At 39.1% G+C, this 12949-nt stretch overlaps 1 protein-coding gene and 1 long non-coding RNA gene across 3 annotated transcripts in view; both read left to right on the forward strand.

Annotated features, from left to right (window-relative positions):
* Positions 1 to 12949, forward strand: part of LOC145449099 (uncharacterized) — a 134657-nt gene that overhangs the window by 22708 nt on the left and 99000 nt on the right. Inside the window, exons 2-3 of one of the 2 annotated variants that reach the window (XM_080327572.1) lie at positions 4349 to 4623; positions 6009 to 6185. In XM_080327572.1, coding sequence (XP_080183698.1) covers positions 4349 to 4623; positions 6009 to 6185 — 452 coding nt within the window. The remainder of the gene's footprint in view (positions 1 to 4348; positions 4624 to 6008; positions 6186 to 12949) is intronic. The other variant, XM_080327573.1, reaches the window with a different exon arrangement.
* LOC145449124 (uncharacterized) lies at positions 6622 to 7456 on the forward strand. Its single transcript, XR_013918140.1, has 2 exons — positions 6622 to 6848; positions 7397 to 7456. It is a non-coding gene; the product is annotated as an uncharacterized LOC145449124 (long non-coding RNA).

Here is a 12949-nt window from a genome sequence, read left to right on the forward strand (position 1 = left end):
TAATGATCCGGCCTTAATGTCCTAATGTCGATTGATGTTTAAGATGAGCGTATATTCATAAATCATATGCATAATTTCACCGTGTGTCATGCCTTCAGAAAACGTTTAACTGACCCATCGAAACCCCGTTGTTCCATGTGATAAAAGTTAGGAGTATGGTTACCATGTGTTTATGGTTCCAATTCAGGACACTCTTTAGCGCCTACTTGCTGGTTTACACTGAGATATGAACATATTGTCTGTCAATATGACGTCACAGTAGCAAAGCCTTGCCTACCGGCTGCATACAGAAGTGGAGTGGAACATAGGTCCTGAGAGAGAGAGAGATATGATATTCTTTTTCGCCCGCACCATTGAGATGCTTTGACGACGGAGTTGCGATACGGCCGTGAGATCATCTAGTCTGCGCCCCCGTATTTTTCTTCTCCTCCATGCTATCCGTGATTGCTGACCGCCTAGCAGGATAGCTGCGGATATCAATTTTCGAGTCTTTGGTATGACCCTGCCGGGAATCGAACCCACTACCTACCGATAGAGAAGCGGGACGCATAATCATTACACTATCTCGCTGAATTGGGTCTCCAATGGGAGATCTGCCGATTGCTGCTGTCTGCAACAGATTTCTTCACCGGTGCTGGGTGATATCGTCTGAACGGGTGTATCCGTCCAGCCGGTCGTGTGTTTGTTACCCTGTAATAAAAATAGGCCGGTATGGTTACCTGGTTGTGGTTGTAACCATGCAGGTCCGAAACAAAAAATTTTCAGCCGTCTCCCGCCAAAAAAACTCTGATCTTGCCCCATAATAGGGCAATCGGTGCAGCTTGTTTGGAGTTAACTATATGCATCTGGTCTTTGCATTTTGTGAATGAATTCTGTAAATGATATTGGTTCTTCCATATATTTCTATAAAATGCACCAGCAGGCTGCACATCCGGTGGTTCCCAATTTTTTAGGGCAGCGAGCTGATTTCCAATTTTTAAATGTTCCGTGGTCCAGCTTGAAAATTGATAAGCTGGTTAATTAAAAATGTCAGCATATCCAGACTTAATCACGGCCTATATTAGAAGTTCATTACGTCCAACAAAGGCAACCGAACGCTAGGTTTAGAACCAGGGTCTCTGACTGAAGTATCCAAGCGGGCTTAACCAACTCTAGGAATATACCATTATCTTGCGATTACAATTAGAATTATTTAGGTAGATGATGGATATATTTCTTGAGATTTGATTGTGACGGCATTTGTGGCGGTGGTCGTCATATTAAAATGTTACGTCATCACGATCAGCAGTCACGACACCATCGGACGTGGGTTCGAATTCCGGTTCTGATCAACCTCTACGTCAGTGGTCGGGAAGCTATGGCTCGTGAGCCATATATGGCTCTTTTGGGCATAAGATATGGCTATTTTCGAGATTTTTGTTTTTGTACTTGATTTATCTAATCTGAAACAACTTATTATTAACTCTTCAGCACCATCAGTATAATTGTTCTTGTGGTAGTATAAACATGTCTCTAAGAGGTTTATACAGTTGCGTATTAAGGGTTTGGGACTCTGACACCTTTTAAAAATCCTCAAATTTAAACTACTGTATCACCAGCGACCAATGTAACAGCGGATGTCGATATACCCGCCACGAAATCTTGGATTGCACGATACGCCAATTGATCAAAGAGACTATAGGAGACATGGCGGCGCCTGCATCACAATGCACTTTTTAAATACACATTTCCGTCCTGATCTGCGGCTAGAAATGAACTGTCGTAGGTGGAAGAGACATTCACAACTACAAATTCAAATAACAAACAACGCCATACCAATCCACGTTATTGATTGATAATGTAGCTTTGTAGTCGCTGTTAAAATATTGACGTGTAGCGCAACGATATGATACCGAAGAATACTGCCGAATACCGCCGAATTGAGAAATCGAATCGGTATCAGTGCGGCACTTACATTCGATTATTATCAGTTATTATAAATTCTCTGATATTTACGACGAAATGCGCCATCACAGGTAAGGCATGGCACGGCTGTGCCTCACATGTGCCTTCCCTCTACTTTCGCGCTTTATTTTCGAACAATTTGGTAGTAAAAATATTCGAAATCTAGTAGACAGGTGACATCACACATTACAGTGGGTATGTATACTGCTGTATAGTGACAGTGTTTGGCTCCACCTACGTATGTCACCATGGGTCCTCGCATTCAAGAGAAGCATCAAGACGAACCTACGATCTCGTATATCTGAAGGAAGTCTCAAATTTTGTATGAACAACAATTATCAACCAGACTACAAAGCCATCAGGAATACCATGTAACACCAAAAGACGCATTAACTGTAAAAAGCGTGTAAAAAGTATATTTATACTTTTTCTGTTGTCTACGTCTGTTGAAATTCTTAATTTTAACTGTCTTGAGCTTCGCAAAATATCACAGGCCACTCAGTTCAATACAATTAAAAATATTTAACTGACAAAAGATCTATGTAACTCAAGTTTCGCATACTCATTACTCAAATATGACGATCAGCATGATTAGTACGAGTTTTTACCGGGGAAATAGGTGCAAACGACGAATCCCATGTACTGATTTCGTATTTGTGCTACCATGACGTCACGATTTTTCAATTGTGACGTAATAGTTGATTGGCGTGTATGGCTCTTTGGGAGTTGAAATGGAAAATACATGGTCAATATGGCTCTTCGGACGAAAAAGCTTCCCGACCACTTCTCTACGTGCTCCTCATCGCCGACCTCACTACTGTAGTAGTGCAGGTATAAGCCCACACCCGTGCAGCAAGTCGGCAGCAGAGAGACAACGTTGGGCACGCATGGTACCGAGAGAGACCTGGAATTGACTGGAAGCCAAGAACGAAAAAGTCGCCCTCAAAAATTACAGAATCAAAGTAATAGATACTACAATAAATTCGTGTCGTGTCGCAGATAGCCTGAGAAAGGCGATAGCCGCCACTATGTCGTGGTAATGATATGAATTAAAATATGTTAATTTCAAGTTGTATTAATTTGCTTGAAATAATATTGCGTAATTACGACAAAATTTTGAGCCTACTTCAAGCCTTCAAAATTCCGGACGTTTATGCATATTTTTAAATTTCCTCCAGGACGCAGTTTTTACAGTGAAATTCCGGACATGTCTGGAAAAATCCGCACGTAACGCAACCGTTAAGAATCACTGCAATAAATATTAGACATATAGTCTACATTTCAAAATGATTGGGTCTGGAGCCAAACTCAAAACCCCCGCGTACGGCACTGCGTTGACCTGAAACAACAGAATTAATATTTCGGCTACTGTAGCGCGTAATTGGCCGCAACCAATAATGATGTGGTGTAGCGACTCTTGAAGGCGCGCTCATCATGACTTGACTGCTTGATTGATTGATTGCCCTTCAAGCTACTTGTCTGCTTGCTATCGAATGTATCATTATGTTCAGTGGTATTCTGGGCATTCGCTCTACGACTTGGAACATAAAAGTAGCCTACCGCCTCGGTGTCATCACAAATGATGTGTGTGTGTTTTGTGGGTCTGGACTCTTGACCGCCTGCGGCACACCTGAGACTGGCTCGCCGAACCCCTGGTGTCCCCTCGAACACCGGTTAAGAACCACGGTTCTAGTATATGATCGGTTGTTTATGTACCTCATGCACAAGAGAGTCAGTTACATCATTGTGTTGTTTCAACTTGGCCATGAGTGGCCATATGCCCCTAACGACATGATAATGCATAGCATTATCATATGTAGGACTTTCTAATATGTGATACACTGTACTGTCCAAGCAGCCCATGATATATTTATGCAAAGATATGTAATTCCTGCCACTTGGCAACTGAACGGATCGTTTATTACTAGGGCAAGTTTTTGTTGTAATGTAATCCGTGGAAAGTTGCACTTATTTTTCACAAAAGTCGCAGTAAAAAGTTGCATTCCAGTTTCGCAAAAGTTGCACTGAAAAAAATGTTGGTGACTTCAACAAAATCAATGCGGTAACCTGAGAAAACTGACGAGTGAAAATATAGCCTGATTTTCGGCGGTCTAGCCTGAATGTACGTCAAATAAGAAAAGACCTCAAGTTTAAACTACAGTGAGATAATCAAGCGCGATCTATTTACATATAGCGTTGCATGAGAAATAGAACAAACTTGCATAACGTTGCATAAAAAATGGAGAAAAGTTACAAAAAGTTGCAGTGTCAGATTCCTTCAAACAGCTTTAAACACCACACGACATAACTTCTGAGTATTTAGGAAGCTGATGGAATCTGTGAAAAAAGTTGCAAAGCTGCAAAAAACTTAATCTATTTATTACTAACATTATGAATATCACAGAAACATTTCGCCAACATTACAAAGGTGGAAGGCCATTACCAAATCCTGGGCCCGTAGCGCCACCAGCCCGGTATGAGACAGTGTGTCATGAACGGCAATCATCATATCCAGTGATTTCCACAAAGTCGCATACAACAGCTCAGGACAATGGCAATGTTGCAAAGTCGAGTCGGAAAAGAATACCAACTAAATTTATGATAATCGGAATGTGTATTCTGCTGCTCTTGTTGATTGCACTAGTTGTGGAAACTTCTATTCTCCTGAAAAATCAACAGGTCAGTCATGTACAAATATATTATGCAGCGCATGCCTAAGTGATACTCATGGAAGTTTATTAAATATCATATCCTAAATAATTCAATCCGACGGGGATATACTTACTAATGACAGATATCACAAATTCTATTCGGCAAAAGGAATCGACTTAACAGAGCACTTTTCCGTATCATAAATAACTGCGCAATTGCTTATCATTAGCCTACGCGGGGCCACTATACCAGAAGTGCAATGCAGAGGAATTTGTGGAACACTTCTTGTTGTATTGTGTGAAATACCGACATCAAAGAAAATAACTTCTTCATGCTGTGAACCGGAATAATTTGGTCTTGAAGGGCGTTCTAACAGATCCAAAGATATTGGATAATGTTGTAGAGTTCGCAATATCTTCAGGACGATTTATATAGCTTATACATAGGCTATATAATAAACGTTCACGCCTGGGTTAATGACGTATTTGCATCTGGCATATTGTGGGCTAGCTTCGTATACTGAATTTGCATATTAGTGTGCCGCTAAGACTGAGCGATGTTGTATGTGTTTGATTTGATGCGAATTCTTGTTTTAAATGTGGCGCATAAAACCTGTCCTGTTTCACGATTTTAGTAATCATATTGATGTTTATAAATCATGACTAGGTGACTCGACTTGACTAGAATAACTTTCTCAAATGTGTAAAATGACTCGACTCGACACGAGTCAATTTTTGTATTGACTCGACTTATAATCGAGTCATTGTTAATGACTCGAAAAAAGTCATGCAAATCGAGACTGGGATTCCAAGTCAGACATTTCATTGTAACTTTAGAGAATAGTAAAGTCACCACATTATTGGTATTTCGTTTTTCAGTCCTAACACTCGGAAAATAGGGCCAGAAACTGTTATAACCGAGAAAAATTACTATATTATGGATGCGAGCAATTCTATATCGCTCGAGCAGAGATGAAACAAATGTTGGTTTAACCAGATTGAACTAAAAGCTGAACATGAGCACTGAACAGTGAACACAATGACCTGGACTTGGATTTGCTTCAAAATACTATTACTCGAACTCGATCCTATACTAGCTGACTTGGACTAGGACTGGGTGGTGAATTGAATATGACTCGACTTGACTTAAGTCGAAAATAAATGAGTGAGATTGACTTGTGACTCGGAATCTTGTGACGTGGTTACAACCCTGCATTACGCCAACAATGGGCACATACAGAACATATTTAAGTTATCACTCATAGCTCAAGGTACATAGTGACTGCGACAGAAGTGAACCTCTTGTAGTCAGCCGAATATACATTTATGTTTTTAAACTGGTACCGCCATGGATGGGCGATCGCTGTCCTTCAGATACAAAAATAAAATCGATGTTTTGCATGTTATTTCAAGACCCTGATATCCAGACCAGGCGATACAGTATCAACAAGCTCTTCTAGTCCTACCGGACCCATGAGCACGAGCAAACAGGTCGCGCCAACTTCATGTCTCGAACAGCAGAGATGGAAACCAGAATCGAGGAGTGGAATTTATACCCTCGCTACGAAAATGGATCACTCGTACTACGATGTGAGGCGTTTATATAATTAGTAATCGCAAATATGCATCAATCTGTATATTGACTGTATACCGACACGAAAATTGCACTCTCATTTAATCACTTAAGGGTGGAGGCCAAAAATATAGATCAAATAAAAGATCTGGGGATTTTGCACGTTGCTGGATTTTCTGCGGACCAGAAAGGTAGATTAGTAAGATTCTGCCAGGACCGACTGAGTATAGACTGCTGCTTCTTGATCCTGGTCGCCACCAGGATTAAAGTCTAGATTAAGGTACACAAGCATATAAATTTGGCGAGGTTTGTAATAGTTATGTCATTGTAGATTGAAATTGCTGATCTGAGGCTCATTATAAAGATAGTGAATATTGCATGTTAGCGATATTTTGTTACCGGTACTCAATTGTGCTTCTCCTTATTGACTGATGATCATATTATTACAGAATGTTTAATGATAATTGCTTACAAACTATGTAATAAACGAGTTCTGCCGTTGTCTTGCATTGGAAACAATCAACCAAGCCGTGAAATGCCACATCACCAAACATGGCAAAAAACAGAACAGCAATTGAAGGTTGCTTCAAAACAAGAGAAAGTCTCAAAACTGAAAATGACAGAAGGCCTTCAGAACATTCAATAGTATCTGACCCGGTGACGGTGCTATTTATTGCAAGGTAAGTTTGTAGACATTAATTATATCCATAATATGGCGCATATCAGTAAATTAATGGTTAAAGCTGTCATGCCAGCAGAGGTTCAGCCATTTGAACATCATTTTGAAAGTGATTCCACCATATTGTCTGTAGTTACTGCAGAAAATCAATCATGTAAGTTATGTTGCGAGAGAGTAATGAGAACTTGTTCGATACATTGACCACATCGAGAAATGTTCCCCATGATGAAGATCGGTTCGTGTCAGAGGCAACTCTTCTCGTTATTTTCATCGCTACTTTTTGCTAACATATCAATTACAAGTGTAGATGTATATTATATCAATTTCTTATCCGGTGGTGTATTGAAGGGAACGCATTCACAATATCAAACGTTCTTGTCATACATTCAGCGATTTTTAATGAGATTTTTTGCTCGTCGTCAAATGATCGGTTTCAGTATTTTTCACCATCACTAGCAAATATGCATGTGCAATTGTGCATTGTACATGTGTAAACATGCGTAGGCCTATAGCCACAAATCCTTCTGAAACATTCACATTTTTTTTCAGAAGCAAGCTGTATGGAATCGCAGTCAACATACGTGACAAAGACGAGTGATCTGCCACCTGGTATGTAGCTTCTACTCATTTGGATTTCAAGTCGAGTTGATATTTTAAAATATACAATCTTGCAGTTTCGGAGGGTTTGGCAAACTTTTGCTCCACTGCCCCAACCATTGTTATGTAAAAATTCTCCACTTTGTACTTAGTTTTCTAGTGAAGTGTATTTGCGAACGATAGAGTTGGAAATGGTGTTTGACTGCTCGAAAGATTGCTGATTACCAGTGCAATGCACATAGTTACAATCCTGTAACAATTGATATAAGATGGTGTACAATGGAGCCTGACCGATAATATAGACTCGATATCACTCTTTGAAAGAATTATTGGTATCGGCCATTGGAAATGAATATATATGGGCAGTTTTCGTGAGGTCATAGCATGGTGATAGGAACTCCATAAACTATAATCTTTTACCACTAGACTGAGAATATTGATATATTTCACATAAATTACACTCTACAGGTGTCCTGATACAGCCTTTCTAGTTTATTTCCTGTCCAAGTATCGCATCGGCTGTAAAGCTATTCAAATAGATGCCCTGAAGTTTTTCAAATGCGCATTTTAAGGTATTCCACACCATTTGAATGTGGCTATAGTGGTTATCGGTGAAGGAGTTAGATATTGGTTTTATCGGTATCGGCCCAAAACTCCAATATCAGTCGGGCTCTAGTATACAAATACAATACAATGAAAACTACCAATTCTGCACTTTGTGATCAGCTGGTTGCAGAATACAAGTTTTTAATGACTAGAGACTGACCAATTATTGGTTCACCGCTCATATCGAGTGGATACCACACTTGGAAACAGATATTGATATCAGGCAGTAGAGGAAAAAATATCAGCCAACAAGGCAAAGAGAATTTCCAAATGATTTCTTTGTGATTGGCTTCCTAATACATGTTTTAGTTTAATCATAGGTTACTACCTCATCGCAGAGTCAATATGAACTTCTTTTAATTCAGAAAAACAATGAGCTGAGAATTAAACTGATGGTGTCCAATATTGAGGACCTCAAAGAAAGAAAAGAGATGAGAGACGAAGAATGATATTTCAGAAAGCAAGAACTCGAAATGCGTATTGAAGAACATGCGATAAAAATGGAAAAATATAGATTAGAACTTGGACAATTGAGGAATTAGTGACATATTTAATGCAATATTTCTTTGTTCAATTATGTCAAGTTATCTAAATAGCCGAATACGCATTTTCTGAAAAGCAACATTTCTTTATAATATTTCATTGTGCCTGCCTGCCAAGTGTTCCTCGCCTTATAGGCAACTTGGATTTTCTGTGCGCAGAGACCATGTCAGCACTGCGCATTTGCGCACGTGAGTAGCTTAGAGGGAACATTGCTTATACGTATTATCGACGGTGCACATTTTTTGAAATGCAACATTTCTTTATAATATTTCATTGTGCCTGCCAAGTGTTCCTCGCCTTATAGGTATTGTCGACGGTGCAAATATTTCGGTACATTTTTTGAATTCATATTTGTCAATTTGAATACAAATAATGGGACACCTGCTCTTTGTTTATTATCTACAGTGCAATTGTAGTTGAATCTTTCATTCCACGAAGTCATGCACATTTCATTCTCGTTATTATTTTTACACCAGCACGGTTTACTGTGTTCGTTAAAATTTTAAAATAAACATAATTAGTAGAAATATGTGTTGATCTTATTTTCAAGATAGGCTATTGCGTCATTGTATCCAACTTCAGATGTTATATCCGTAGCTTCCTCGGGAGTAACTGCAATATCAGGAACTGGCTCATTGGTTTTTGTAGCAAAATTGTGCAAACATATTGTTGCAATGATTGCCAGGATGGTGTTTTCGATTTGCATTCGCATAGGATTTAGCAACATCTGGAAACGCTGTTTGAGAACGCCGAAGCATTGCTCGATCAGCACGCGTGTCTTTGAGTGCATATAGCTGTATTTTTTTTTCTTGTGCAGCCTGTGGATTTGTTAATGGAGTCATCGGGTACATTTTTAGAGCATAGAGCCTCTGTCTCCCAGCAAAATCCCATTGTATTTTTTCTGGCCGAGCTTGTATTTTAATCTGGAATTTGAAAAAGTTCTTGAGTCATGAGTACTCCCTGGCCATCTCACAACAGCATTAGTCACTACCGGTATTCTCTTGGCATTGCAGTCCATTTGACAGTTCGAAGAAAAATATCCTTTCCTGCAACGATAAGCTTTTCTGGTACAGAGTCACCCGGGGACTTTATTGGGATGTGGGTACCATCAATGCAACCGATGACATTTGAAACTCCACCTATGTCAAAGAAATCACTCTTTGTTTGTAACAAATCATCCAATCGTGGGATAAATTTTCTCTATTCTCTGATAACGCCCGAGAAATGCAGTGGATGATTCGGCGTGCAGTTGTCCGGCTGCCACCGATCAATTCAGCATCTGTTTGTTGAAAATGACAGTAGCAAAAAATCGGAGAGCACAGAGTAATTGCATCATGGAGTGCAAAGCTTGGCACCGTACATCCAACCATGGGCTGTCTTTAATCATGTCCAATAAGAATTACCGTAGCTCCCTTGTAAAATCTGTAGCGGTCAACGAATTCATTTTCTGGGTATTTTACAAATGAGTCCGATATGTTTGCCAAGTAATGCCTGGGCATGACAATTGTATTCTAGACTCTAGTCGTCCGAACTGCATGCCATCTACGTTGTCCAAAATATCCATACTACAGACAGTAATAACAACAGTACCAGTTTGCAATGCCGTCTTTAGAACTTATAACTGTGAATAAACTACAGAGTGATATGCATTAAAGCTGCAAAGTGGCTTCAAATCAATTTCATAAGTCTACCTAGGAAACGATGGCATTCATAGCACATGACCAAAATCGACGACATTTCCAATCAGCATGGCCAAAGCATAATATTTACTACGAAGTCGATGGGTTGACATGGCAACCTTCCACGGATCACTACATCTTGCGTCATTTTGACGCAATAGCGTCATACATCCTGGATTTGTAGATCTACTAACTTCGCACGAACATCCAATGTTTTGGCGTGCGGATCATCTACTTCTAAATCGGAAGATCTTGGAACTCGCAGATTAAGCGAAAATCCAGGATGTTTTTACTCAGCTTTTTGGCCTCCACCCTTAGCTACTGACGCTATGGGTAAAGTTGTTAGAATCGTGATGCTAGAAGTGCAGTTAATATTGCATCTGAATATGAATTCTGCTATTGTTATAATGACTGAAGTTAATCTCAACATACATTACGCGCACAGCCATAGCTGGAACGGCGCACGTTTACAAGCTGGCGTATACTAGTATTGAGGATGGTAATGACTGAAGTAGTATTTTGTGGATGACTCTACTCGACATATGTCACTTTTTATTATTATCATTATCTCCTTTATTCACAGTAAAACTGGTAAATACACACATAATCCGGGGAGCAACCTGCCCCCAAAGGAAAATGGAGAGTTTGAAGTAAATTTTTAAAACCTCAGTATTACAGCCAAATTGGTATTCCTATGTAATATATGAAGAGGACAGACTGCAGAATTGCGGTAGATGAAGAATTGGCAAGGGTTGCAGAGCAGAGGTAGAGATGATTGAAAATGAAGAATCGAAATTACAGAAATTATGCTGTGATTCATGCGCACAAGTGTAATTTTAGTCCAGTGGTGCATTCAAAGCCTTTCGAAGAATTTGCACAGTGCCCCATAACGTGATCTTTTGGATCATGTCGAATCGAACGTTTTCCGGAATCTGTCGGATATGTCTCATGAGTTTTTTGCTTACGACCCCTGTAGCGCCAATGACTATCGGCACAATGTTTCTTAGCATCGACACAATTTCTCACATTCCTTTTGAGCTCTGTGTATTTCGATTGTTTTTTTTTAAAGTCTTTTTGTGGTATGTTTTGTTCAGCTGGGACGGCCAGTTCAATGAATAAGCATTCTCATTTCTTTTTCAGTTTCATTATCTTTTCACATTAAAGCCTTCTTGGCCACACCATCGCATGCATTTGACAACTCCACTAACTTATCATGCAAGAAATAATGGAATGTGAGTCACTTTGTATGTTGACGCGACTTGTACTCGAGTCATTGTGTATCGATTAAGTCATATGACTCCAGATATGCCACACTGGTCAACACATATTTTTCGGCAGGCAAAGTAAGTGTGGTTTTTGCGGTTATGAAGGGCACTGATTCGGAATATGACGTTAGCTTGTCGAAATTGACTCTTATTTTGGAGATAACCAATGGGGCTATTTTTGAGTAAAATCTCATATTTTCGATGAATGGACTGATGAAAAAAAAGCTTAGTCGTAATATAAAGTTCAAAAAGTCAATATCTTCGTTATCTTTATGCACTAGCGACTGTGTTGAAACAAAATAAAACGACATCATTATTTTTAGGGGTATTAGATTTATACGAGTTAATGTTTTTCACAGATATCATGTACATAAATAAACTCCAACTATATACGTAGCCTACGTATCTACCACGATAATCAATTATTATTACAATAATTTAATCAGTTCCATGTCAATCACCTATTTAAAATTCGAAGTAACCAGTTATATTATAATAATAAATAATTTATCCTAAAATAAAATTGTTCATTGTACGATTTTCACTTATATGCAATTTAGTGTAGTCTTTTGAAAGGTTTCAGCAATAGTCTGCCAGAATAAGTCTATCTCATCGTCCCTGATATCGTTTTTGTTGTTTTGATGTCTTGGTGGAACCTTTCCTCTCACTCTTTACTCTAATCATCAAGATTATCAGGGAATATATCAAGACGACTGATAAGGAGGTGAACTTTAATGCTCCTGTTTGCTTCAAGTTTTCCATATGCAGATACTAATTCTTAGACCAACTGTTTGTACTTGGATGCTTTGTGAGTTTTCACAACGTTTTTTTCCTACACAATCGATGGATTTCTATGCACTGGGCTCTTTTCTTGGTATAAAATTTGAACCTTTCATCCGTATTCGACTATCTGAGTTCAATCGAGGATACCAGCCTACGATTCCCGTTTGATAGTGATACTAGGTAGGCTATGCCCATTATGTTGGCTCAGCAGGGATTTCACCATTTACAAGTCAAAAGATATGGAACGAATATGAGTATTGTAGTTAAGCTCTCAAGGACAAATTTGATAGCGTTATATTCCACTTTCATCTTGGTAGAATGAACAACTGTTACCGGAACTTGTACAAAAGTACAATTTTGAGGCTTGACAGACTGCTTTTTCGACAAATAAAGATCTTGAATCATGTTCCTATTGATTGAATATCAGAGGATGACATGTTCAGGTCAAGACAAGTCAATTATCTATTTAGGCGGACTATAAAGGTAGTAAATTTACATTTTACTTCCTACCAAGTGAAATGTTCAGGGGGTATAAAGTAATTTTGGCTTTTTAAAGGTATTGCCTCCTGGGATGCATCAATACGAATCAAGCTCTGCACCTTCTGCATAGCTTAATTTGCAGCTGTTGA

The sequence above is a fragment of the Botryllus schlosseri genome, chromosome 10, assembly GCF_051294905.1.
Source record: "Botryllus schlosseri isolate E-star chromosome 10, Bs_hap1, whole genome shotgun sequence".
Lineage (NCBI taxonomy): Eukaryota > Metazoa > Chordata > Ascidiacea > Stolidobranchia > Styelidae > Botryllus > Botryllus schlosseri.